The sequence below is a fragment of the Diutina rugosa genome, assembly GCF_008704595.1.
Source record: "Diutina rugosa strain CBS 613 chromosome Unknown scaffold29_size158811, whole genome shotgun sequence".
NCBI lineage: Eukaryota > Fungi > Ascomycota > Pichiomycetes > Serinales > Debaryomycetaceae > Diutina > Diutina rugosa.
The window spans coordinates 33,358-57,692 of record NW_022995187.1 but is presented as its reverse complement, the minus strand read 5'-3'; the positions used below and the strand labels follow the sequence as shown (position 1 = coordinate 57,692).

General features: G+C 52.8%; 14 protein-coding genes across 14 annotated transcripts; 10 read left to right on the top strand and 4 right to left on the bottom strand. All coding sequences in view use genetic code 12, as the record gives it.

The window, feature by feature from the left end:
• Positions 1-1,353: 1,353 nt before the first annotated feature.
• UBI3 (ubiquitin-ribosomal 40S subunit protein S31 fusion protein) lies at positions 1,354-1,809 on the top strand (the record flags this gene model as incomplete). Its single annotated transcript, XM_034157441.1, has 1 exon — positions 1,354-1,809. The coding sequence occupies one exon, from the start codon at positions 1,354-1,356 to the stop codon at positions 1,807-1,809; it is 456 nt and encodes a 151-aa protein (XP_034010636.1).
• A 179-nt stretch (positions 1,810-1,988) lies between these two features.
• On the top strand, positions 1,989-3,389 carry COQ6 (putative N,N-dimethylaniline monooxygenase; the record flags this gene model as incomplete). Its single annotated transcript, XM_034157440.1, has 1 exon — positions 1,989-3,389. The coding sequence occupies one exon, from the start codon at positions 1,989-1,991 to the stop codon at positions 3,387-3,389; it is 1,401 nt and encodes a 466-aa protein (XP_034010635.1).
• A 1,007-nt stretch (positions 3,390-4,396) lies between these two features.
• Positions 4,397-5,434, top strand: ERG27 (3-keto-steroid reductase; the record flags this gene model as incomplete). Its single annotated transcript, XM_034157439.1, has 1 exon — positions 4,397-5,434. One exon carries the CDS (start codon positions 4,397-4,399, stop codon positions 5,432-5,434), a length of 1,038 nt encoding a protein of 345 aa, XP_034010634.1.
• A 382-nt stretch (positions 5,435-5,816) lies between these two features.
• Positions 5,817-6,683, top strand: DIURU_004552 (uncharacterized protein; the record flags this gene model as incomplete). The annotated part of the gene is made up of 1 exon (XM_034157438.1): positions 5,817-6,683. One exon carries the CDS (start codon positions 5,817-5,819, stop codon positions 6,681-6,683), a length of 867 nt encoding a protein of 288 aa, XP_034010633.1.
• A 256-nt stretch (positions 6,684-6,939) lies between these two features.
• Positions 6,940-8,043, top strand: DIURU_004551 (uncharacterized protein; the record flags this gene model as incomplete). Its single annotated transcript, XM_034157437.1, has 1 exon — positions 6,940-8,043. The coding sequence occupies one exon, from the start codon at positions 6,940-6,942 to the stop codon at positions 8,041-8,043; it is 1,104 nt and encodes a 367-aa protein (XP_034010632.1).
• Positions 8,044-8,142: 99 nt separating this feature from the next.
• Positions 8,143-8,892, top strand: DIURU_004550 (uncharacterized protein; the record flags this gene model as incomplete). Its single annotated transcript, XM_034157436.1, has 1 exon — positions 8,143-8,892. The coding sequence occupies one exon, from the start codon at positions 8,143-8,145 to the stop codon at positions 8,890-8,892; it is 750 nt and encodes a 249-aa protein (XP_034010631.1).
• A 117-nt stretch (positions 8,893-9,009) lies between these two features.
• DIURU_004549 (uncharacterized protein) lies at positions 9,010-9,759 on the top strand (the record flags this gene model as incomplete). Its single annotated transcript, XM_034157434.1, has 1 exon — positions 9,010-9,759. One exon carries the CDS (start codon positions 9,010-9,012, stop codon positions 9,757-9,759), a length of 750 nt encoding a protein of 249 aa, XP_034010630.1.
• Positions 9,760-10,820: 1,061 nt separating this feature from the next.
• On the top strand, positions 10,821-13,868 carry DIURU_004548 (uncharacterized protein; the record flags this gene model as incomplete). Its single annotated transcript, XM_034157433.1, has 1 exon — positions 10,821-13,868. One exon carries the CDS (start codon positions 10,821-10,823, stop codon positions 13,866-13,868), a length of 3,048 nt encoding a protein of 1,015 aa, XP_034010629.1.
• A 66-nt stretch (positions 13,869-13,934) lies between these two features.
• Positions 13,935-15,038, bottom strand: ARC40 (Arc40p; the record flags this gene model as incomplete). The annotated part of the gene is made up of 1 exon (XM_034157432.1): positions 13,935-15,038. The coding sequence occupies one exon, from the start codon at positions 15,036-15,038 to the stop codon at positions 13,935-13,937; it is 1,104 nt and encodes a 367-aa protein (XP_034010628.1).
• Positions 15,039-15,333: 295 nt separating this feature from the next.
• On the top strand, positions 15,334-16,473 carry IFE1 (putative dehydrogenase; the record flags this gene model as incomplete). The annotated part of the gene is made up of 1 exon (XM_034157431.1): positions 15,334-16,473. The coding sequence occupies one exon, from the start codon at positions 15,334-15,336 to the stop codon at positions 16,471-16,473; it is 1,140 nt and encodes a 379-aa protein (XP_034010627.1).
• Positions 16,474-16,519: 46 nt separating this feature from the next.
• On the bottom strand, positions 16,520-17,758 carry DIURU_004545 (uncharacterized protein; the record flags this gene model as incomplete). The annotated part of the gene is made up of 1 exon (XM_034157430.1): positions 16,520-17,758. The coding sequence occupies one exon, from the start codon at positions 17,756-17,758 to the stop codon at positions 16,520-16,522; it is 1,239 nt and encodes a 412-aa protein (XP_034010626.1).
• A 580-nt stretch (positions 17,759-18,338) lies between these two features.
• Positions 18,339-18,833, top strand: DIURU_004544 (uncharacterized protein; the record flags this gene model as incomplete). Its single annotated transcript, XM_034157429.1, has 1 exon — positions 18,339-18,833. The coding sequence occupies one exon, from the start codon at positions 18,339-18,341 to the stop codon at positions 18,831-18,833; it is 495 nt and encodes a 164-aa protein (XP_034010625.1).
• Positions 18,834-18,904: 71 nt separating this feature from the next.
• On the bottom strand, positions 18,905-21,649 carry PKH3 (protein kinase; the record flags this gene model as incomplete). The annotated part of the gene is made up of 1 exon (XM_034157428.1): positions 18,905-21,649. One exon carries the CDS (start codon positions 21,647-21,649, stop codon positions 18,905-18,907), a length of 2,745 nt encoding a protein of 914 aa, XP_034010624.1.
• Positions 21,650-22,293: 644 nt separating this feature from the next.
• On the bottom strand, positions 22,294-23,985 carry DIURU_004542 (uncharacterized protein; the record flags this gene model as incomplete). The annotated part of the gene is made up of 1 exon (XM_034157427.1): positions 22,294-23,985. The coding sequence occupies one exon, from the start codon at positions 23,983-23,985 to the stop codon at positions 22,294-22,296; it is 1,692 nt and encodes a 563-aa protein (XP_034010623.1).
• Positions 23,986-24,335: the final 350 nt, after the last annotated feature.

Sequence of the window (24,335 nt, the reverse complement as noted above, 5' to 3'; positions counted from 1 at the left end):
GGGAGGGATGACGCCGGCGCCTAAACGTATCCAGTATATAGGGACGGGCCCCGATCCCCGGGCTCGCACCCAGCGCTGGCGCAGGATATGACTGTCCCTATCGAAAATAACACTGGGTAGCCCCGCCAAGCCATGCGGGGAGGTGCCGTCGCGACCTGCACCCCACACTCGCCCTCCCTAGAGAAATTTTTTAAAGTTGGGGGGCCTCGCAAAAACTCTATTTGATAACGACATGGGGGAAAGTGTCCTTCGCCCGCTGGTAGGAGAAAGCGGGTGGACGGAGCGTGCCCTGGCTGTCGCCCCGGTGTCGGGACCCCGCCTCCTCGTGTCCCTCGATACCCATCCACGATAGTTACTGTGTTTAGATCGCTGCTGGTCTAGTGGCCAGGCGGTGTGGTGAGGGGAGTGCCCCACATGAAACGGATTACAAAACCGAGGGTGGAGTGATCCCTCGCCAACTTGATAAAGTGGGACAGCGATGGTGGATATGATCCGATCACACGACGGTTTTTGGGGATCAGGGCTTTTCGAGGCAAGGGGATCAGACACTAACCCGAACCGTACACGATCTGGGAGGGGCGGGAGGCCAGGGCGTCAGCATGTGATCACTGGCAACCCTCGACGACCCAACCGCGTTGCATTACAATAAGCAATACGCTTCTCGTATGCAATCCCCTGCTGGCGAACCACGCCGGGCTAGTTTAGAGGGCAAATGAGTAGGCCTGACTCCGGACGAAGCAGACGCCGATAAACCCGTGAAAACTATACAAGTTTTCATCGACGGGAGATAAACCTCGATTGGGCCTCCAATGCGTGCCCGGATGAGAGATATAGATGATTAGCATTAGCAGAAGTAGAGCAGCAGCAGGTACGAGTCGACCTTGAAAACTGCAGACGGGTGGGGATAGACAGCATGTCGTTTTATGCGGTCACTACTTTTTTTTTTGTTTGCAATTTTCAGGGCAACGACAATTTAAATGTAGTACGACACAACCGGTGCCTGCTAATTTAATTGGTAGTCGACTCAAGGGTGACCTTGGAACCTTAAATTTGAACACTAAATTTAGGCGACCGCAATCTCCCTGAATAATTTGTCACAACGAAAAGGTGAATCACGGAGATCTACTGTATCATACCATCAAAAGCGGCTTGAATCCACGCAATTGCATGTGACGCTACCCATGGCCATGCTATTGTAACGTATCAGTTGGAATTCAGGTGATAGGGTTACAACCCTAAGAATTTGACCGCACTCACGTGCGTAGATTTCTGTGCACACCGCATCGCCAAAAGCTCCTCGGTGGCGGTGGAAAAAAACAAGTTTGCCTGAACGAAGCACTTGCCACTGCCGACATGCAAATTTTCGTCAAGACCTTGACCGGCAAGACCATCACCTTGGAGGTGGAGTCTTCGGACACCATCGACAACGTGAAGTCGAAGATCCAAGACAAGGAAGGTATTCCTCCTGACCAACAAAGATTGATCTTTGCTGGTAAGCAGTTGGAAGACGGCCGTACCTTGTCCGACTACAACATCCAAAAGGAATCGACCCTCCACTTGGTCCTCAGATTGAGAGGTGGTGGTAAGAAGAGAAAGAAGAAGGTCTACACCACCCCCAAGAAGATCAAGCACAAGCACAGAAAGCACAAGTTGGCTGTGTTGACCTACTACAAGGTCGACGGTGAAGGCAAGGTCGAAAGACTCAAGAGAGAATGTCCTGCCCCCACCTGCGGTGCCGGTATCTTCATGGCCAACATGAAGGACAGACAATACTGCGGTAAGTGTCACTTGACCTTGAAGGCTAACTAAGTATTTTAATATACTCGAGTAACCATCAATCATTAAAAAATTGTAGCTCAAAAGAGTAGAGATTTTTAGAGATTTCACATCGCCTTCGTTAACAGTGACGCTTTTTTCAGTCCGAGATCTCCAGGCTCATAGTCCGTTAAGATTAGCGTATATAGTGCGTGGGGTGAGGTTTTCGCACCATGCTTCGGGTATTGCTTCGAGGGTTGGCTTCGGCCGCCACGCCCAATCGGACGTTCCAGGACGTTGTGGTGATTGGCGGCGGTCCCGCGGGGCTTCTGATCCTTACTGCCCTTAATAGTTCCCCGAAAACCCAGCATTTACAGACTACCCTTGTCGAAGGAGGCTCGCTTGAACCTATCCGTAACTTCAGCGTCAGCCCCCCTGAGGAGTATACCAACCGGGTGGTGTCGTTGACGCCTAAGCTGGTGGAGTTTATGAACTCGGTGATGGGCTCGTGGCAGTTTATGAACCAGGACCGCATCAAGTTCTATAATGAGATCATTGCTTACGACGGACAAGACTCTCAAACACGCATTGAGTTCGACGGGCTGACGGTCAATGCTGGTTTCATGGCAGTGATGGCCGAGAATATCAACATCCAGGCGTCGTTGTTGGACCGCCTCGATCAATTGGCCGAGGAAGGCGTCGAGTTCCATATCCGCGATAATACCAAGGTCCAGCTGATTGAACACGGGAATGAGGAATTGGACTGGCCCATTATTAAATTAGACGATGGTCTGGAAATCCAAACCCGTTTGCTTATTGGTGCTGATGGCTATAACTCGCCGGCTCGCCACTACGCCCAAATTCAGTCGAGAGGGTGGATGTACAACCGGTGGGGGGTAGTGGCGACGGTGAAGATGCAGTTTGAGGATGTGCGTGCCGTGGGGTGGCAAAGATTCTTGACCACGGGTCCGTTGGCGATTTTGCCGCTTACTGAGGATAACGCCACCATCGTGTGGTCGCTGACTCCTGAGCTTCTGAATATCCTCATCAAGTGTGACCCGGAGATCTTCCCGCTTTTGGTGACGGCAGCGATGAGATTAGAGGAAGTGGACTTGAACTACGTCTACAAACTCTTGGAGAAGGACCCTTCGTCCAAGGAAGCCGTCAAAGAACTCAACTGGAGACTCAGTCGCATCAACGAACAAGACGTGGAATACCCTGCACCTGTGGTCGATGTGGTCCCTAAATCGCGGGCTAAGTTCCCCCTCAAGATGTCCCACGCCGACAGTTACGTCGCTCCTCGCGTGGCCCTTGTCGGTGATGCTGCTCACACCATTCACCCGTTGGCGGGCCAAGGGCTCAACATGGGTCAATCAGACGTTGCCGCTTTGATTGAAGCGCTTGAAGCCGCTACTACTAGAGGTCTCGATATCGGGAGCACCTTAGCCCTCGAACCGTACATGCTGAACGCGTGGCCGGCGAACCACGCCCTCTTGGGTATCTGTGACAAGTTGCACAAGGTGTTCTCGCTGGACTTTGGTCCTTTGGTAGCGGTGAGAGGGTTGGGGATGCGCTCGCTCAATTGGATCCCTGGCGTTAAGGACTTGATGGTTAAAGCCATCAGCGGCAGATAGTTCGTTATTTTCAAGCATATCATTTCATCTTAAATATATATATCACAGTTTGACGATATTGGCGTTTGAAGCATATGGGGCAGCAATATTGTCTCCCTTGAATATCCAAGAGTCCTCCCACACTTGTTTGATACATGATCTTGTCTTTGTGGTACCCGGCAACGTAGTCCAAACAATTGAGAACTAGAACCGGCATCAACCCAACGGATTTGGTGGTCTCAAAGGTCTCAAAGGGAGCATACTAGCCCATCGAGTCTAGCATGTCTTTCTCGAGATCATACACTCATAGTCGAGGTTCAACACAAGCACGTTGTAGTGATCATAAGGGCTGTTGACAACATTCATCAACCAGATCAAGACATCGACGACTGGCTGCGGATTTGCGCCATTTGTCGCAAGACATTAACGGTATCTTCAAGTTTTGCGAGATGGTCAAGCCCGGCGGGTACTACCTCAATGGGATTCACGTAATTCTCTGTACCGTCACCATTCTCGCAATAGCCATCAACTGCCACTGACATCCCTGGATATAACCTTTCCTTAATTTGGGTGGGGCAGTCACGAAAGTCAATATCGAAGGGCTGCTGATCATCTGGGAGCCGAAGCAGAACAATTCCAGCGGCATAGTCTGTCACAAAGCCAACAACCTTCACCCTGGTACCTGGTGCGAGATCATTTAGTTGCTGCTTGGACAACACTATTCGCGACATTAAGCCTGGACTGTAGAGATATGGCCGCGCCTGATCTATAATGTGTGCACAACTAGTTAAATAAAATATGGAGAATATTTGGTGTAGATCGAGATTCATCACATTTCATTACAACTCTAAATTCGAGACATATTACTTAAAGCTGCTATTGGAAGTCATGTGTGTACGCCGAGGGTTAATTGTAATTTTTCACACCCGCTTCGCTCTCGTCTGGGTACGATCGTACCGCGTCGTACACGCGCGCACGAAGGAAGGCAGCGATAACTGTTGCAAAATCCATCCACATTTCCTCCACCAATGTCGCTCATTAAGGATGCTCTGGTAGCGGTGATCACCGGGACCCTGTCCAACCTTGGCATCAACGTGGCTTACCGGCTTTTGGAACTGGTGCCTCTGGAGGAGAATCTCACCATCGTCGTCACCCTGAGAACGTTGCCTAAAGTGAAGGAAGTCATCAAGGATATTCAGGATTACAACGCTAAGAACACTCAGCGTAAGGGGGACTTGGAGTTCGACTACTTGTTGGTCGATTTCACCGACATGGTGCTGATCCTTCTGGCGTACTACGAGCTTACCAAACGGTACCGGAAGATCAACTATTTCTTCGTCAATGCCGCCCAAGGCGTGTACGACGGGATCGACTGGATCGGAGCGGTGAAACAAATCTGCACCAACCCCATCGAAGGGGTCACTCATCCTACATACAAGTTACAGAGGGTTGGCGTTAAGCTGGCTGATGGTTTGGGGCTTATGTTCCAGGCGAACGTGTTTGGTCCCTACTATCTCATCCACCGCCTCACTCCGTTACTCAAAGCGGGCCACGGTAAAGTGGTGTGGATTTCCAGTGTCATGTCTAACCCGAAGTACTTGTCGTTTGAAGACTTACAACTCCTTCGATCACCCGACCCTTACGAAGGGCTGAAACGACTCGTCGACTTGATGCACATGGGGACTTATAAGCGACTTAAGGCAGAAGGGATCACGCAGTACTTGGTTCAGCCCGGGATCTTTACGTCGTTCCTGTTTTTCCAATTTCTTAATGTGTTCACATACTACGGGATGATGATGTTATTTTACATTGCCCGGTGGTTGGGGCTGCCCATCCACAATATCAGCGGCTACATCGCTGCTAACGCTCCTATCAAATGTGTCACTGAAACTCAGCCACAAGACCAAAAGGTGGGGCTGGCGTGTGACCGTTGGGGTAAAGAATACTTAATGGTCCAAGACGTTGACGCCACTGGCGCTGAGGACGTCGCCGCTTACTTGGACAAACTCTGTGCGCAATGGGACGAGACCCTTAAGGACCAAATTGTCCATAGCCGTAAGCACTAATGTCACCCTTTCAATAATTTTCAATATAATAAAAAGTCACGTTCACTGATCGGGCCGATAATCGGACTCGGCCCGGTTCCGAGATTTGCCTGTATCAGACGCCGTTGCATTGTGATCATCAATCATCTCCGTTGGGCAACGCGGAGATTAAATTTGCCAACAGCACCACGGCCCATTGCTTCCCTCAATCACTTTCGTAAAAATGCCAAGCCCTCGCCACGCTTCCCCACCTATAGTTAGGCTATACAAAGCCTCAATTAGCCCACGTGGTTCGCTTATGAAAAGTGAAATCGCCATTGGCCGGTATGCAGTGGGGGCGCGGCGCAGTTGTCTACGCTTCGTGATATATAGGGCTCGCCCTTAACGAAAATATATCTCCACCATGGGACTTCTCGACGTGTTAAAGTCCAAGGCGCTGCCGGAGGAAGACCTCAAACAGCTTGGCGTCCCCTTAGCCACCTGCGACTTCAAGTGTGACACCTGCGAACACCCATTGCCGTCATCGCTCAAGATTAGCGCCGATGACGATGGCGCCTCGCTCTGGAAGCTGATGAAGCCGTACGAAATCCACTTGCTTGTGTCTACTGGTAAGAACGACTGGCCTCATGATGCTTGTGAAGTCAAGGGCCTGGTGGAGCACGCCGTGAACGAATGGAAGGGATGCCCTCCTCTCACTATCGACCCCAAGGTTAACGTCACCCTGTTCCCCGCTGAGAGAAGCCTGGTGCTCATCATGCCCTTCTTTGTGTGGCTTAAAGACGTCACCCCAGAAAACGTGGGGGCGCTGTTGGATAAGATTGTTCCCGAGCTTTTTGAGAAACGGGAAAAGGGTGAAAAAATTGAAGAATACCAGGATTTACTCGGAGACAAGTCTGGCGTCAAGGTGGAGGTCGACCACCAGAACTGCTACGTGTTCTTGTGCTCCCACCGTACTCGTGACAAGCGTTGTGGGGTGTCGGCTCCCTACATGAAAAAGGAGTTTGACATGCACTTGCGTGATGACGGCGTTTATCGTGATGTTGGTGACACCACTCCCGGCGGGGTGATGGTGGGCTTCACCAACCACGTCGGTCAGCACAAGTGGGCGTGTAACGTCTTGATCTACCGTAAGACTGACGGGGAACTCATTTGGTTGGCGCGGGCGACTCCCAACAGTGTCGGTCCCATTTACGAGGAGTGTGTCAAACAAGGTAAGACTTTCGCCGACTACACTCGTTTGGTGCAAAAGACGAAGCCCGTTGAGTGGTAACCACTGTACTAGAGGTTAGATTGTATAATTCATCATAGATCATAAACACTAAACTACTCAAATATAAATTATTGACTTCTCCAAGGAATAATTTAATCAGTATACTCGAATCATTATATATTTCAAGGGAGTTACAATGAATTACTAATCATTGGGGTCGGTGGTGTTCCCTGCACTTTTGACTGCGTGCGGCGTCCTAAGACATAATCTACGTGTTGAAGCGAGTGAAGTTCTTGAACAACCATCACCCGTGATCATGTTGTTTGTATGGTGGCTTGTGGCCCTAGTTGCCTGCTACCTGGGTCTGCGAGTCGTCGAGGTCAACGATAAGAACTTCGAGGAAGTGGTGCTCAATTCCCCCGACCATGTCCTCGTCGACTTCTACGCCGACTGGTGTCGCCACTGCAAGAAGCTTGCTCCAGAGATCGACAAGGTGGCCGATATGTTTGCCGAACACGACAATGTGGTGATTGCGAAAGTGAACGGTGACAAGGACGGCAAACGGTGGGCGAAGAAGTACGTTAAGCTCGGCTACCCCACCGTGTTGTACGTTGGTCCCAACAACAAGGAATCGATTGAATTTGAAGGCGATAGAGTGGCTCAGCTGTTGAGTAACTTTGTCCAACAACTCTCGGGTATTCGTCTTGGCGACGTTGAGCCCCAGGCGCCGGTGGCCGAGGATGACTCTATTGAAATCGATGTGAAGGGTGCCGACGACGATGCCGAAGCTCACGAAGTGGTTGAACTTGATGATCTTACGTTTAACGACTTTGTTGAAGGTAAAAACCTGGTGGTGTTGTTTTCCGCTGGGTGGTGTAAGCTGTGTGACCAGTTCTACCCCGTGTGGAACTCACTCACACAAGTGTACCGCAACGAACCCGTCCAATTCGGCAAAGTGGACATGGAACTGCCCCGGATCCGTTTGCTTCGGGAGAAGTTCACCATTGATAAGATTCCTTCGGTGGTATTTATGGGGTCTTGGGGAGCCAGTGTTTACAACGGCAAGCGCGAGTTGGGGCTGCTTGTAGACACCGTCAACGAAGCGTTTGGGTTGCACCGTGATGTTCTGGGTGAACTCAAGGACGGGGCTGGGGTCGTTGAAGAATGGTCTAACTTGTTGTCCGAGGGTAAGTTGGCTGAATTGTTGGAGGCAACCAAAGGTGACATGTCGTTCCTGGCAAGATACTACCGGGTGCTTGCCACTGCCAAGTACAACGGGAAAACGTTCAAGAGTGAATTGAACCGAGTGTCACTGGTGCTTGAAAACAATAAAGATAAGATCAAGCCGGCTTTGGCGGAGTCGTTGCTCCGTCGTCGGAACATTTTGCAATCCCTCAAATGCAAGTGTATGAGTGAGTAGATTATATATAAGTAACCTTATGAATTCAACTGCTTTGATAATTGCCAATATCTGTATGTATTGAGGCAGTGTCGCGGGTGCGAATCGGAAGTACCCCTGATGAATCGAATACTATGGTTTGGCTTCTACGCGGCGGTGTTTGTGGCGATATACTTCAACACCCGTAAGCCATCGCAAGTGCTGGAGGTGATCCCCGTCTATGTTCGCTTTGGCGACCGTGGATTCAACTTCCCCGACTTGATTGAGGTGATCCAAATACAAGTGGATCACGAGGAGAGGTCGGTTCTTCCCCCTCAATATCATGTGGAGCTTAAGGACTGCATCACACCAGGATCTCACAAGTGTGACAATTACACTCGTGATCAGGATTACTCGCTTGAATTGTTGCTTCTGGAGTCGATCCAACTCGCCGTGGACGAGAACGAGCCCCAGGTGCAATTGTGGTACAATTTCGAGGCGATTGAGGCCAACGATCTTCCCTTTTACGCCACTCAGGCCATCTTATACCATTTACTTGCGGCTGATGCTGAAGTGGCTGGCGTCGACAGTAAATTCAGGAAACGACCAGTTGAAGACGTAACCGTACAAGCTCCCAGCCTGTGGCCCGTGGCGACCTTTATTGAGCGGGTGCTTCTGTACTACAATGTCACCGATATCCGCTGGCAAAAGAATAAGGACGATACGGTGGAGGTAATAGTAGGCAATGGCGACAGTGCAGTTGAGTTCCCTACGTGGGACGATATGTGCTCCGCGATTGAGGAGGCGTTGGGTCTCCCTGAACACCCCAACAACAACGTGGGACTTAAAATTAAAGCTATGCAGCGGGCTGAACGTAACCATCTTCTTTAGATAATCAACGACTCTTATTTTCCACAACTTCAATATTTTTGTTGTGGGTGCCAATATCGCAGCCTCATCTAAGCCGCACCCGCCTACTGGTACCGACGACTAACACGCCTACACGCCATGAGCGACGACGAGGATGGCAATTACCTGGACGTGTCACTCGACGAGGAGGACGAGGAGCTTATCTGGAGGGTGTTTTTCGGAGACAAGGAGGCCTACGAGTCCGGGGCTCAGGGCGACATTGATGTCGACGCCAGCGACTCGGAGGAGTACCAGCAGCTCCAGCGAGAGGTCGAGGAGTTGAAGGATATGGCGGGGCTTGAAGAAGTTGATCCCGAGCTTGCGGCTCGGTTCAAACAGCTTATAAAAGAAGAGCCCGACCGAGATATGAGCGAGGCGGACAAGAAGCAGTTACTATCGCTGAACCTCACGCCAGAACAGATGGCGCGGTTCGAGACGTACCGGGAGATGAAGCTCAATCGACCCGGGGTGAAGAAAATATGCAACGGGGTGCTTGGTCACCTGATTCCCAACAACATCGCCGTGATCTTGCTGGCGGTGTCGAAGTCGTTTCTTGGGGAGATCATCACGCGGGCGATGGAGATTCAGAAACGAGAGGCCAAAGGCCAGTTGCTCCAGGACGTAGAGGCGAAGAGGAAGACTAAGGCCGACGCCCTCCGCCGCATCGCCGAGGGCGAGGAGGCGGTGGAAGTGGAGGAGAACCGGCTACAGTACCTGGGCGACGAGCCCAGCACCCTCCAGCCGTACCACGTTCGCGAGGCGTGGCGGTTGTACCAGTTAGAAAACAGTCTGGCAATTAATCCCCAGTGGCGCTACCAGGGCGACGCCGACGGCAAGTATTTCCGTTGATAAAATGCCACACGATCCATCTTCCGTACATATTATCACTAAAAATTGTAAATCGATATTGTACCCCACACTCGCCCTGAAACTGCAACTAGTGGAACGTTTTCTCTGCACGTATCGGGGGGCCTAGCGGTAAACGTACCATTTGTTGGGTGTTTTTGTTTTCATGTCGACCCGGTGAGATATCGGCGATGGGTATCTGCGGGCACCGGGACATCGCAGGGTCGACGTCTTGGCGATGAGCCACGAGACAGATACCATTGGGTAATCTACGGGGGTAAAGTCCGACCAAGTCCGACCACCTCCGGAGGCTTTGACGATCAGCGCTCACGGGAAGGTGCGGACGGTATCGATCCGGTGCCGGTACTTGGCCCAGAGTGCAGCCACAGGAGTGCAGCCACGAGGTAGTGCTTTCGCTTACCTAGAATCCCCGTCGAACAAAGCCCACCACTCACGTGGCGGCGTCGGGGGTAGCCCTCACTTGGGGGTTGAGGCCGGTCCGAATCACGGAGTGCGCGATAGACCGCTGCAGCTTGCGTCTTATTCCCTGAGGTCTCCACCCGTGTCACTGACTTATGCCGGGCGTTAATAGCACCTAGTACCCGGCACTTTTGTGGCGACACAAAAAATCTAAGCCTCGAACTTCGCTGGGGAAATAATAAAACCCCAGCTTCACCCTCATCGCCGCTAAAATCTCCACCACTATCGGCACCGCAAGCGTTCGGCCGACATCTCTGCACAAGTAGCAACACCCCGTCTGCGGCGATTTTTTTCGAGCACCGGATCCGACGACCACGGTTTAACTAAGGTTGCGCACGACCTCCGGTCACATCGTCGGCAAATCTTGCGGTACTCCCCCTGCCAGCCGTACCCAGCGACACCCCCGTTTCCCACCACATTACTTTACGTCGAAACCGCTAGCGCCCACCCAGTCGCAGCCGTCCATCCCCCGTGCTGCTACCGGCTCTGATTCTGCACCCTGCGCCTCACCAGGCATTAACACCGACATCGACGTGTTGCACTTTACCATTGCCACCCCGACCCCATTTCGTTGACCTTACACCATGGCGGCAAAGGCCCCGCGAGATCGTGGACCCGAGGAAAACACCCCTAAGCGCCGCCGCCGCGAGGCCCTCTCCTGTGACAGCTGTCGGGCCAAGAAGACCAAGTGCGATCGCCAGCTCCCCTGTGGCCGCTGTGTCCGGCTCATGACGCCTCATTTGTGTGTCTACCTGAGTCCCAGCCACTTGAATAATGCTCCTGCCATAGTCCGCCCCGTCAATAACCCCTCCAACGACCTCAAACTGGAACTTGCCACTCTTAAACACCGGCTCCAGGAACTTGAAGGACGCGTGCCAGTAAACGTGCCCCCGGGAGTACCACCGCCTCCAGGCCCCGTACCACCCCAGATCCCCCCTCAGATCTATGCTCATTTGTCGACGCCGTACCCGGGACCTTACCCCGTCCAGCCACCACCATTTGAGCCATCGCACACTCCCGACGGGCCTCCCAGAGTTCCGTTTGCCATGCCGGGGTTTTTCCAACAACCCAGTCCACCCCTACCTTCCCCTCCTGGCCTCCACCCTCACACGTCGCCTAATGGTATCCCCCGGTCATCCCCGGACACTAATAGTGTCACCCCGGTCAAATCATACAAAGAACGCGACCTGTTCTTGTTTGAACTGTATAAACAAATCGTCGATGAGAATACGGATATCCTTGTGGGCAACAACCCTGTCGACGACCCTGATGGTGAGATTCTGTTCTTTTTCCGGGGTAACACCAACTTATTTATTGACGAAGAGGAAAAGAAGTCAGTACACGAGTACCCCGGCCCAGGACCGACTTTCGTCCCTAATCGATCGTTCCCGTTCATGGTGCTTACCAAGAGAGACCCAGGCATGGCCGTCATTCGCAACTACGACAGCAAGAAGGAGAAGCAGTTCAATTATAAGGATATGTTCTTCTACCGGTTCGACAAACACACCAACCCGGTGCTTCTGCGGTTAGACAACCGCACCAAGGAGCTCTTTGGCGACATGTACGTCAAGCAAGTCGAAGACGGTCACCTGATATCAGAAGTGAAGGACCTGTTGTCGCGCTGGGGGAAACCGATCGGGGTTACATTTTTGCCCAGCGAGGACACGGCGCCGCTGTATTTGATGTTGTCATTGGAAGAGAAGTTGAGGCGGGTGTTGAAGCTGATGGCGCCGTTGGAAGTGTACTTTGATGTGTTTTTCTCCACGCTCTACGGCTATTTCCCCATCGTCGATGAGAACCAAATCCGCAAGGATTGTCGGCGAATCTTTGGTGAAGACTCTAGCGCTGCCGACCTCACCATCAAAATCACCAAAGAACAAGATTTGGCCCTGGTGGCGTTGATGATGTACATCGCTCTGCTTTCGTACTCGTCGCTCTTGAGTCTTGGTGCCGGCGCCAACCAACCCCTGGAGTATCCTAGTGGTCCCAAACGTCAAGTGATCCGGTCCCCGGTGCCCATTGAGGCCATTATCGTCACCGAAGAGTGCTTAAACCACTACAACTTTATGCGCAAGCAGCCGATCGTGGTGGTGCAAGCGTGTCTTTTCGCTCACTTGTTCGAGCAGTACTCTTCGATCATGGGAGACCTGTTGTCTAACGGCTCTCGCCAAAGCATTCTTGGAGTTATCGTCCAAATGGCTATGGCGTTAGGGCTCAACAGAGATCCCGATTACATCAACATCCACATGAGCGAACCACAAAAGCATTTACGACGTAAACTTTGGTTTATTTTGGTAAGATTGGATATCTACGAAAACATGACCAAGGGGGTGCTGATGTGTATCGCCGAAAACTCGTGGGACGTCAAGACGCCTCAATACAACACGCAAAACTCCAACCTCGATCCCAAGCGCGAGCAGATGGAAAAGCAAATCAGCTGCATGTTCATAAGATTCCGTCCCGCCATCATTGACCTTGCTGAAATTTGTTACGTGGTCTCTGACGTGAAAAATCCCATCAAGCTCTCGAGATTGGTTGACATTATTGGCGAGACCGAGGTGCTGATGGTACGTCTTTTCGGTCGATTCCTGGTGTTGGCAAAGGATTCATTCCTCATTCCAGCAGAGTCCGATGGCACCGATCCCGAATTGACTTCAGCAGTGGTGATGATCAAAGGCTACGAGTACTATCTTCAGGCAAAGTTATACCTTGTGGTGATTTTCTTCCGGTTGTACATATACTACTACAATAAGGGTAACGTTGACCTCGAGTTCTTTTATCTTCGCAAAATGCTTACGGTAATGTGTGTTGAGCTTGGCGAGTTTGTCACTGATGCTATCAACATTGCTTTGACTCCCGGTGGTAAAGCGGGCATTTTCCCCATCATCATCATTCCCTGGCTCAATCGGTACCTTCAGATTCTTGGTTCGTTAATGTCGCTGTTGTTTTGTCGACTTGCAGTGACGGTTGATTGCAGCGACCCCAGTATCAAGACTAGCAAGAAGCTTGTTCGTGCCATTTTGGCGGACTGCTACCACAAAGCTCAAAGATGCAGTAACCAAGTGTTTGTTCTGTGGCGGCACAAAAAGGCTGCTCTCTATATGTACCACTTGTTGCGGGAACCTCAGCTCTATCAGGCCAACCCTGAGCTCCTGGAACAGGCTCGGGTAAAGTACACTGATAAGCAGCATCAGGAGCTTTGTGAGATCATGGAGCTGTACACGCGAGTCAACCACGTCTTCCAGCACGCCCAAACGCAAACCGACATGTTATCGTTTATCAACCTGTTGATGGACGACCAGGCCGCTCAAAACGGTGCTCCTCCCAGTCCCCTCAACTTGCAAGACGAGTATGTCGTTGCCAATGAGCTCCAAGTGGAAAACTTCTGGCGACAATTGCGCAATATATTCACCGCAGCAGGATCGGCTTTGGTACCGACCCCGAACGTCGAATCGAAGATCACCCAACCAAAGTCAACTGAGAACCCGATGTCACCTTTAAAGATGACGACGTACGAATCCCAGGTGTCGCCGATGTCTATATATGGTTTCTTTGACGGCGAGCTCTCCGGTCGTGACGACGTTAACTCGCTTAGTGACATTTTCGCTTGGGGCACTTCTACAGACAAGTAGAGATGATGTGATGAATTCAAACATGACGCTTTTTTTTAGAATTGTAATATACTTTAACCATTGTCTTCAAATCGAGAAGATGACAATTTTACCATCAGCGCCCGAAGTAGACACCTTGCCGGGGCCGTAGTTTCTCACTGCGGTGATGGTGTTTTGGTGAGTGGTGGGCAAAGACTTACCGGGTTGGATCTTGGTGACCCGACCCTTCAAGTCCATTTGCTTGAACATGTGGAGGGCCTGCGACGTGTTCATTTCCACGTCTTCATCACCCGCCGACGCCGGCTCGACGATGGGGGCGTCGTTTTCCACCTTCTTACCTTCCTTCCACCCTTGTTCGTTACCTTGATAAATGACAAGGTTACACGAGTGACCACCAGCAACAATTTGCGAGTCGTTGATGAAGGTGAGTGACTTGAAGGGCAAGTTGTTGGACTTGACTTCGTAGAAAGCCCGGGGCGGTTGGCCCTCGCCACCAGGGTAGACCACGGTGACGGTACCGTCGTGGGCGGCGTAGCCAAGAGCGTTACCCAGAGGCGAGAACGCAACCCCGTGGATCCACGCCTTGGTGTCGTTTTCGAAGTCACCGCAAAGGGTTTGGAAGGGAAGCTTCAGACCCCACACCGTGGGTTCAGGCTTAGCGTCAAGCCCCTTGATGTAGGCCGAAAACACACGAGCGTGGCCGTCAGTGCCACCAGCAGCGAGAAGCACCCCGTTAGGGTGCCAGTCGATGCAGGTGATGGTACTGCGCATGGGTTTCTTCAAGTGCTTCGACACCCACCAGTTGTTTTCTTCTTCGTAGTAGCACACGGCCACCACGCGGTCCAGCGACCCCACAGCAAACTTGCGCCCGTCGGGAGACCAGCGGCAGCAAGTGGCAGCGCGGTTGATCCGCAAAAGCACCAACGTCGGCTTGAACTCGGTGCCATTCCACTCCCACACAAGAGCGTTTCTGTCTTGCGAACAAGTCAAGATCTTGGTGCCATCGGGGGAGATGTCCACCGCCGTCACCGTCTTGTCGTGTTCCTTGAGCGTGGCAAACAACTGGGGCTTGCCCGCCGCCATCAGGTACACCTCGACCCAGTCCTCCTTAGTGATGGCGAGGATGTCGCGGTTGGGGGAGAACGAGTGGTCCTTGATGGGCAAATGGCCCAATTGGAAGACTTCCGGCATAGTAGTAGGTTTCTTTTGGGTGTTGGGTTGGCGGATTTAGGAGCTCGACTCTACTAAATCAGGTAGCGAGTGAGTGGAGGCCGCGGCAATTGGAAAGTAGGCGTTGCCGGCACAGTGCAGTGCGAGTGGGTCGTGGTACTGCACCCAGCCACCTGGAACACTGGCTGCAAATTTATTCTTGGAATTACGCCGAGGTCGACGTCGCAAGATGAAATCGTGTAATGCCGGTGTTTGTTGGCGTCAAAATATAGTATAAATAACCCCCTGGTTCGTATATTTTAGTGTATAACTGAAGATGAGAGCGATTGTCTACGCCGACACGGTGCAATTCACCGACGACTACCCCGAGCCGCAAATCACCCGCGACGACGACGTCAAGCTTAAGATCCTCTACTGCGGTGTCTGTGGCACCGATCTTAAGGAATTAACCGACGGCCCGATCTTTTTCCCCAAGGATAACGACGCCGTAAACCCGATTTCCCACTTGCACGCGCGGGTGATGGGCCACGAGATTCTGGCCCAGGTGGTCGAGGTGGGGGCGGCGGTGACCACGGTGAGACCGGGGGACTACGTGGTGGTGGAGGTGACGGGCACGTGTGGCGACAAGCCCCGCTTTGACCACGATATCACCATCGACGGGTACAATCTCCCGGTGGACGCCTGCGTGGGGTGCAGACAGGGTTGCTACAATGCATGCACCCAGTTGGGGCTTACCGGGTTGGGGTTTTCTGATGGCGGCTTGAGCGAGTACATGGTGACTGCAGAACGCAAGTTGATCAAGTACGACGAATCGAAGATCCCCGCCGACGTCGCCGCGTTGGTGCAGCCACTCGCGGTGCTGTGGCACGCCGTCGAGGTGTCGAAGTACGTGGCGGGAACGCTGGTGCTTATCTTGGGCGGCGGTCCTATCGGTTTAGCCACTATCTTTGCCCTTAAGGGGCATGGTGTGGGGAGCATTGTGGTGTCGGAGCCGGCGTCGCGTCGACGCCAGTTCGCCCAGAAGTTAGGCGCCGAAGTGTACAACCCTTTGGGGTCTAATGTCGAACAGAACATCAAGGACTTGATGGCGCTTTCGCCGGGTAAAAACGGGTACCACTATGTCTACGACTGTTCGGGACTTCCCGAGACATTTGAAACGTCGATTGCCTGTTTGCGAGTGCGTGGGGTAGCCACCAACGTCGCCATCTGGGCCGATAAACTGGTGCCGTTTTTCCCCATGAGCATTACTCACAACGAGCGGATGGTGACGGGGTCGATGTGTTTCACCAAGGACGATTTCCAAGGGGTGGTAGACGCCATCGAGCAAGGACGCATCGACGTCGAGGAGCTTAAGCACCTTATCACGCAAAAGAGCCGCTTGGAAGATTGCCAGAAGACGTTCGAGAGCATGTTGTACAACCGGCGCCACAACATCAAAACGTTGTTCCATCCCTAATTTCAGTGTAAGCATTATAAAATATACAATTATCTATAGCGTCTTTCTACTTGCGCTTGATCAGCACGTCGTCGGGACCCAAACTCAGCAGTTTGTTCAGTTTGTTCAGTTTGGCCAGGTTCAGACGCAGCACCGAGTGCAGATGTTTAAAGAAGGCCTTGGCTGCCAGACGGCGCGACCCTTTAGTGTGGGAGGTTTGCGCCGTTTTCATCGACACTTGTGACCGTTCCGTTTGCTGAGCTGACAACGCATTGCCGTTGGTGTTGGTAGTCGTAATTCCACTGGTAGTGTCGGACACACTGGGGCTCGGGAGCTTGTTATCAACGGCGGTACCGTTAGCGGCGGTACCACTGCCAGTTGCAGTGCCGACATCATCATCACCATCGTCATCACTGGGCATATCATCATTTTCTTGGAGTTCCTCCTTATACAAGAAACTTTCACTGGTTTGCTTAGCGTACACGAACTTCTTGAATGACTTCCAGTACTTTTGGAAGTGTTTGTTCTTGATGTTTCTCGTTTTCCAGTCCACTTTCTTAATAAGGGTGGAAAACAAGACTTTAGTGTCGTTGTTGAATAACACTCGCATCCAGTAGAACACGAGGTAGATGGCCAACTGGAACCCCAGGGTCTGTTGTACCAAAATCGTCCGCAAGAATAAGTAAACAATGAGGAACAATTCGTCAAACGCGATCACCTGGGCAATCTGACTCGATTGTTTGAGGATAGGTACGACATTGAACTCCTCGGCTAAATGTAATACCCCCAACAAGATGTAAGGCACAATCTTAAACACCAGTCTAAACGTGAGCAACCACACGTTGGCCAACACCAAGTAGTTGAAGTTCACTTGCGTCGCCATCATCGTCAACGACGGCATCGTCGCCAAGCCAAATTTACGGATCATCGTCACCGTCAACGCGGCAATGGCCCCCACCCACGCCAATCGGTAGATCAACGAGTTGATGTACCACTTATTCTTGAACCGCAACAACCACCAGAGGGTCGAGATCGTGCCTGCCACCACACACAACGCCCACCCGCCAAGCCACACCTTGTGGGCCAACTCGGTGTTGGTCTGGACGCGGCGGATCAATTTGACCTTGCGGTCTTTCGGGGGCACGGTATCGTTGGACCATTCGCAGAGCTGCTCTCCGTCGAAAAGCTCGGGTGCCGGGTGCAATTCCTCCGGTTTGAATTGTTCCGGCGGCTTGACGTTGTCGACTTTCGTCGACTGGTTCTTGGTTTCAACGTCCCCTGGGAGCTGGGGGCTGGACTCACTCATTGATGTGGTGCGGTCAGGGTATGCTGATTGTTTGCGTGGGTAACCGCAATGGTGTGCATACGCCAGATGGGTTGCGAACGGGGGGGCAGCCACGGCTGGAGCTGAGCTAGAGAACAGGTATACGCGGTATGAGATTTGTGTGAAGGGTGCTTTGACATTCATGAATCATTAGGTATTTAATAGTCGTTGGTGGTGGCTGAATTAACCACCATGGGTATATAAACGCAAGAAAAGCCTGGTGCGAGGTGATCTGATAGCCATAATCGGATCCACACAAATTATTATAAAATAAGTATCACCCCACCCGTGGCTGAATGTCGATACTAAAGGAAATCAATTAGAATTTCGTTTGAACAAACAAATTAAATAAAGCCCATTGAGTGGAGGCCATAGATGCTGCCAGCGACCGCGCCTGAGAACTGGAGCCAGAACCCCACCTGGCGCTGAGTAACACGCGTCATGTACTGCTTTTCACTCTTGGAAGTCTCGACAACCGCCTTCTCGGTCGCTTTGGCCTCAGTAATCACCCGCGGGGTGCCGGAGTTGGGCATGGTTGGTCTCACCATACACATTGCCACTGATGACCGGAGTTCGCGCTGCGATTCCCACTGAAAGAATGACGCCGCCGTCTCCACAAAATCTTGCCACCGATGCTAACTGTGTAGACCTGACACGTATCCGGCACTTCCTAGCTCTCCTGCGCCACCAGTTGGACGACAACATTGCTGCCAACATCAACGACTCCCCCGATTGTCTCGCTTACTTCAACACCACCGTCCGAGCGGAGTGGCAGAACCGGCGCCAGTTGATCGACTACTGTGCCAACTACGAAGCCAAGCTTCGAAAGACGGCAGAGGAGACGGTCAAGTTCCCCGAAGTCACCATCAGCAACGAGGACCTCAAAAAGGACCCTTACGCGATGAAGAAAGTGATCAACGACATGGAAGCCCAGTTTGCCACCTGCGACGCCATCAAGCTGTGGGTCCACACTGAACAAGGAGTGGAGAAGATTGTCGAGGAACAGACGATCAAGGTGTTTGAACGTAAATGTGGCTTTTACGACTACCAACGGTAATCTTCGGTGGTGCGAGATTGCGCCTACGCTTTATCTGTATATAGTGGCTAATGACATTAATGCTATGCAATTTATTTATGGGCGGCAGCGGCAGCAGCGAAAGCCATCGATGCTGCCAGCGACGACGCGGTTCTCGATTGAGGAGGACGGGCCTTCTTTGACGACGACAGGGCCGCCGACGCCGCTACCGATTTTGGCTTGAAAGGATTGGACTTAGGTGCTGGCTTCGTCTGAGGTGATGGTGTCCGTTGCTTGGGAAGCACCAGTCGCTTTACCCGTTGGCCCAAGCTCGCGGAGGGTGGCGATGTTACCGTTGAAGGCGGCGTAGGGGTCCGTTGCGGCTGTTGAGGAATGGTCGGGGACTTGATCTCCTGGGCCACAAGGTCTTTCGCCGTGAGCAAACTTTCAATCCACAGCTTCGACGCCCCGCGCTTCACCACATTGGTCCCATCGACAACTTGCACCTTATTCGGTTGCAATTGAAGTTGCAGCATTTGGTTGGCGACGGTGTTGCGTTGTAGGAACACCAAGTCGCCTCCTTCCTTGATCAACTCGAGGATAAGGTACCCTTCACCCCTCAGATCAGGATCGTCCTCAACGTATTCGAAATCGTAGTCATACATTGAGTAGTCGGCACCGTAGTTGGCTTTGAGGTCGACAAGCATAACGTTCAATTGGGAGTCAATGAAGAACACCCGCGCCTTATTGGTGATCACTGCCACCACCAGCACCTGCTCTTGTGCCAAAAGTTTGTCGTGCTTGTTAACGAGTTGTTCAATTGACACATCGTCAAGCTCAATGTTGACATCACGATGAATCACCAGGTTTCTAAGATGAGACTTGAAAATGGTGTCGAGCTTGAGGATCTTTTCCTCGGGGTCAAGAAGCAGCACAATTTCCGCGTATCGAATGGTGGTGGGTGGTGGAGACGACGGCTTTGCTGAACCATTGCGAGGCGTAGCAGCAGCAGCAGCAGCAGCAGTGGTTGCAGAGGTGGTCGGTTTCATTGTTGTGGGTGCTGCGGTTTTGGGAGTTGTAGGGTTTTCTGTGGGCGTGGTCGACATGGACTTGTTTTGTTGTTTAGTTGGTTGCGGCACTTGCTGTGGTTGGGAAGTATGCGTTGGCTGGACCTGCTGCACTGGCTGGACTTGCTGGACCTGCTGCGTTGGCTGGGTTGGCTGATTTGCTTGAGTTGCCTGAGAGTTGGCCACATTTGCTTGGCCTCGAGCGGCGGCGGCGGCAGCAGCAAAGTTAGTGGTACCGTGCTGAGCATAAGGGCCTTGTCGTTGATATTGCATCGGCTGAGGTTTGAGTTGGTCGTTAATCGGAGCAGAAGGTGCTAATTGTCCTTGCCATTGTGGAGCCATTGGTTTAGGTCCGTGGGCATGCGGTACTCCCATTTGAGGCATGGGCATGCCCCCGGCTCGGGGCTTCGCTGCGGGAGATCTCGCCATCGGTTGAGGCACCAGGCCTCCGGGACCAGCCCCATAGTAACGCGACCCGTTAGCGCTAGCGGCAGCTGCCATCGCCCCAAACGCTTGACTGGCGGGGGGCATCACCTGACTCACAGGACGTGGCTGTGCTGCTGTCGCCATAGCGCGCGCTGCTGCCGCCGGCTGTGGTTGTTGTTGTTGTGGCGGAGTCGGGGGCGGTGTCGGCCCTCCGGCAGGCGATGTCTGCTGCATGGGCAGTGCTCCTGGCTGTTGACTGGGAGGAATCTTGAGGTAGCCGCCACGTGACTGCTGTTGCCACTTCTTTTGTGAACCCACCAGGGGAACGTAGATGTCGCTTTGTTTTATCTGACTGTGCAAGGTGTGGTACAGATTCAGCTTGTTGACGTTACGGCCGGTCTTGATGGTGGGCACGTACGGCTGACCCGAGGGACTGTTATACAGTTCGAACCTCGGCACCTTGCGCCCCCAGATGTAGTTAGGTTCCCATTTCACGTCCAGGAACCACTGTGCCAGTTGAATTTGTTCGATAGTGTAGCGATAGTTGATGTCTTCCACGAGGATATGGTCTATGAGGAAAGTGACGTCAGGAGGCAATTGGGTGGTATAAGTAAACTTACCCGAGATGATCTTCTCAAAGGTGAGGTATTCGGTTTCCGCCTTGAACGCAGGCGTGCCACAGAAGAATTGGTAGAGAATGCATCCGATCGCCCACACGTCCAGCTCAAACCCGCACTCGTTGTATTTGAGGAGCTCGGGGGCGACGTACTCGGCGGTGCCGACAAACGAGCCACGACGGTTAGATTCATCCTGTTTAGGTGGGGTGCCTTCGATCAGATCGTAATTCACGTGGTCACTGTCGTCTTGTGCTTCCAGTTCCAATAACTTGGCCGCACCGAAGTCTGTGATTTTGAGGTTGAAGTCGTGACCAACAAGAATATTCTCTGGCTTCAAATCGCGGTGGATAACACCTTTAGAATGGATAAATTTAACAGCGTCAACAATTTGGCAAATGTAGAACTTGGCGAGGGGCTCCAGCAACAGGCCAAGCTTGCGGATCATCAGCAAGAGCTCGCCGTACTCGGCAAAGTCAAGCACGAAAAACAACGAGTTTTCGTCCTGGAACGTGTAGAACAACTGGACGATACCGGGGTGCTGCTGGCCCAACCGGTGCAACGTGGTTTTCTCGATGTTGACGTACTTGATCTTGTCCTCCTTGACGATGTGTCGTTTAGACAAGATCTTGACGGCGTAGGTCTTCTTGGAGTGGATGTCCACCGCCAGGTACACCGTCGAGTACAGGCCCTCGCCGATGCGGGTACCGAACTGGTAGTCCCTAGCCAGGCGTTTGCGCGGGGGATCCATGGCGGGCTCAGTGGGTGGGGGGAGTGTGGTGGGTGTCTTAGTGGTAGGGTTAGGAAAGTGGGTGCGTAGTGCGAAAACCGGTTACCGCAAATAAACACAAATATCAAAAGGGTTTGTGTGAGGTGTGCGCCGAGGACTACAGACAAAAATGGACACAGGGGGGTTCGCGGCGATTTTCGGGATTGTTGTCTTCAGGAATTTATTAATCAGTGGCACGACACTTTCCGCGACATCACTAACAGCTGAACGTGGGCTAGCTTTAGGGACAAAGCAGGGTCCGTACGAATCGGGAAACTAGCCAGAGATACGGGGATATGTTCGCGAAGGGGGTGTAGGGGGGAAAAGGAGGCCCTACCCGCCTCGAGAAAAAATAAAAACAGGTGATGGTAGATCTGGGGGAGATATCACTAACTTAGCCACAACCTGACCAAAGCACTATTGCTAGTGGCAACAGAGCATAGATTGCCGAGAAAGAGGCCACGGTGTTGTAGCGCAGGCTGACGCAGAGTATCGCGCGGCTGCTTGATGGGGGTGTTTACTTCTACGTCATGGCGCATAGCGCAAATCAAACGCCGAAAACGACGCGGTGGGTGCCAATTCTTAAATTAAAGGTTATGTCGTGTAACATCAATATGGGACTCATATTACCGCTTGGGTTGAGACGGCTTTAGTAAGTTGTGCATGATCAGTTTCGCCAACGGTTTCGGCGACGCCGCCGGCACCGCCACCGGGGCCACCGGTGATGGGGTGCGGATGGGGTGCGCTTCCGGCGGTGTCGGCAGCGCTGACGCCACCGTGCCCTCGTAAACCGGCGCTGGGTCCACCATCAACACCTCGGCGTCGGTGCCGATGGCTTCGAGGTAGGTAGGCACCTCATTAGGCGTCTTGCCGCCGGTGCGTGTCGGGATAGGGATATCGAAATAGCCGCTGATGGTGGGTTCATTAGGCAGGATCGACGGGTCGTGGCACGGCTGGTCTTCGTAGTGCTTGTGGTACACTGGCGGTGGCAGGAAGCGACGGTCGTCGATGTCGGTGGGCGCCACCTCTGCCAGCGGGCTGCGGCGCCGGAAGATGACGTCGTCGTGGCGCGTGCGTTCGGGTCTCCACTTGTTCATTTCATTAATGTGGAACACCGGCCCGGTAACGGGGAAATTGGGCAGAATGTATACCCAGATCGGGAGGTTGGCGCGGAGCTCACTGAGATGGCCCTCTTGGTTCTTTAAGATGATCTGAAGCACAAGCCGGTGTCTCACTCTGATTAGGCCTCGCGCCACGTCGCACGACGGGTTTAACTCGCCAATGTTGCTCGGCACTTCAAATACCAGGGTCACCCGGAACGGCTCGCCGCGCCCGTTGCTGGGCTGAGTCTCGTAGTCGACAGGGATATCGCCGTTGGCCACGCGAGTATAATTAATGTGTTGCTTAGCCACGATCTTCTCCAGCGTCTGGCTGAGTAAAGTATGAGGCTTAACATGGATTTGCGATTGTTGGACGATATGGGCTTTAATCATGTGGAGGTCGACGGTCTTCGTCACCGGGATAAACACCCACTCAATCGGGATCCGTCCGCCAATGGGTACGCCTCGCGACTGAAGCTTAACATTATAAGAGATCTTTCCCGGCCAATTATTGTCAACATCGATGGCGTCGATCAAGTGCATCAGATGCGGATGGATCGCCCGCACTAGCCGCACGGGACGACTGCGGTATATGGGCCGTTCAAGGATGCCTGGCCGCTCAATGCCGCACACAAGCTTATGATGGATCCCGCCATAGGGAACGCCATCCACAGTTTCGGCAAACAGTGTGGGTAAAGTACACTTGAACGGGATCAGGTAGTTGCCCTTTTTCAACACGTACTGCGACGCCTGCGCCTGCTGGAACGGGGTGCCATCACACCCCACCGGCGACAGCAGTAGTTGGCGCACCGGACCCAGCGGGCGCGGTGGCTGCGCTTCGTGGGCCAATTGGCGCTTGATCATCGCCTCCACCCGGCTGTACTTGACGTGGGTGTCGCCGCCGTAATTGCCAAACTGGATCTCGCCCCGGGACTCGTTCAACAAGTTCCCCCACTCGACCCGTAGCACACAAAAGCGGTCTTGCACCTGATCGGTGACCATTTCCGACACCGGTTTCGGGTAGTCGATGTTGAGCTCGCCCGTGAGCCAGAGGCGGAGCCGTTTCACCACCAACTGGTCGCCGGTGACCGCGAGCTTGACCGTGCCCGAGACGGCGACGAGATCGCACTCGTGGTCGTTGCCGTAGACGACGACGACGTCGCCGTGTGTCGAGTTGAGGGTGATGTCAAACAACGACAACGGCAGTTTGCTAAGCATCGAAGCGGACGGTGCCGGCAACTAGGGGCTCAGCCGAAAAGGGGAAGGGTGATGGAGACGAGGGGACAGAAAGGGGTGGTGGCAGTATGGGGTATGTAATTCCCGCCGGGTACTCACTGGCTGTATGCACACCAAGAAAAAGTCACACAAAAATAGGAGAGATAAGTGATGGGAGGTGGCGCCAGCGAGGAATGCTGGGAAAACAGCAATGCCCCTCCACCGCCCGCCGACACCCAACAGCAAGTGTAAGGATTTTAGATCGCTATGTGGGGTAAACAGGGGATGGCAAGCATACGTAAGTTTGCATCGTAGCCGTGCCAACGGGGAAAGAGGCGTTTGTTTGGTGAGTG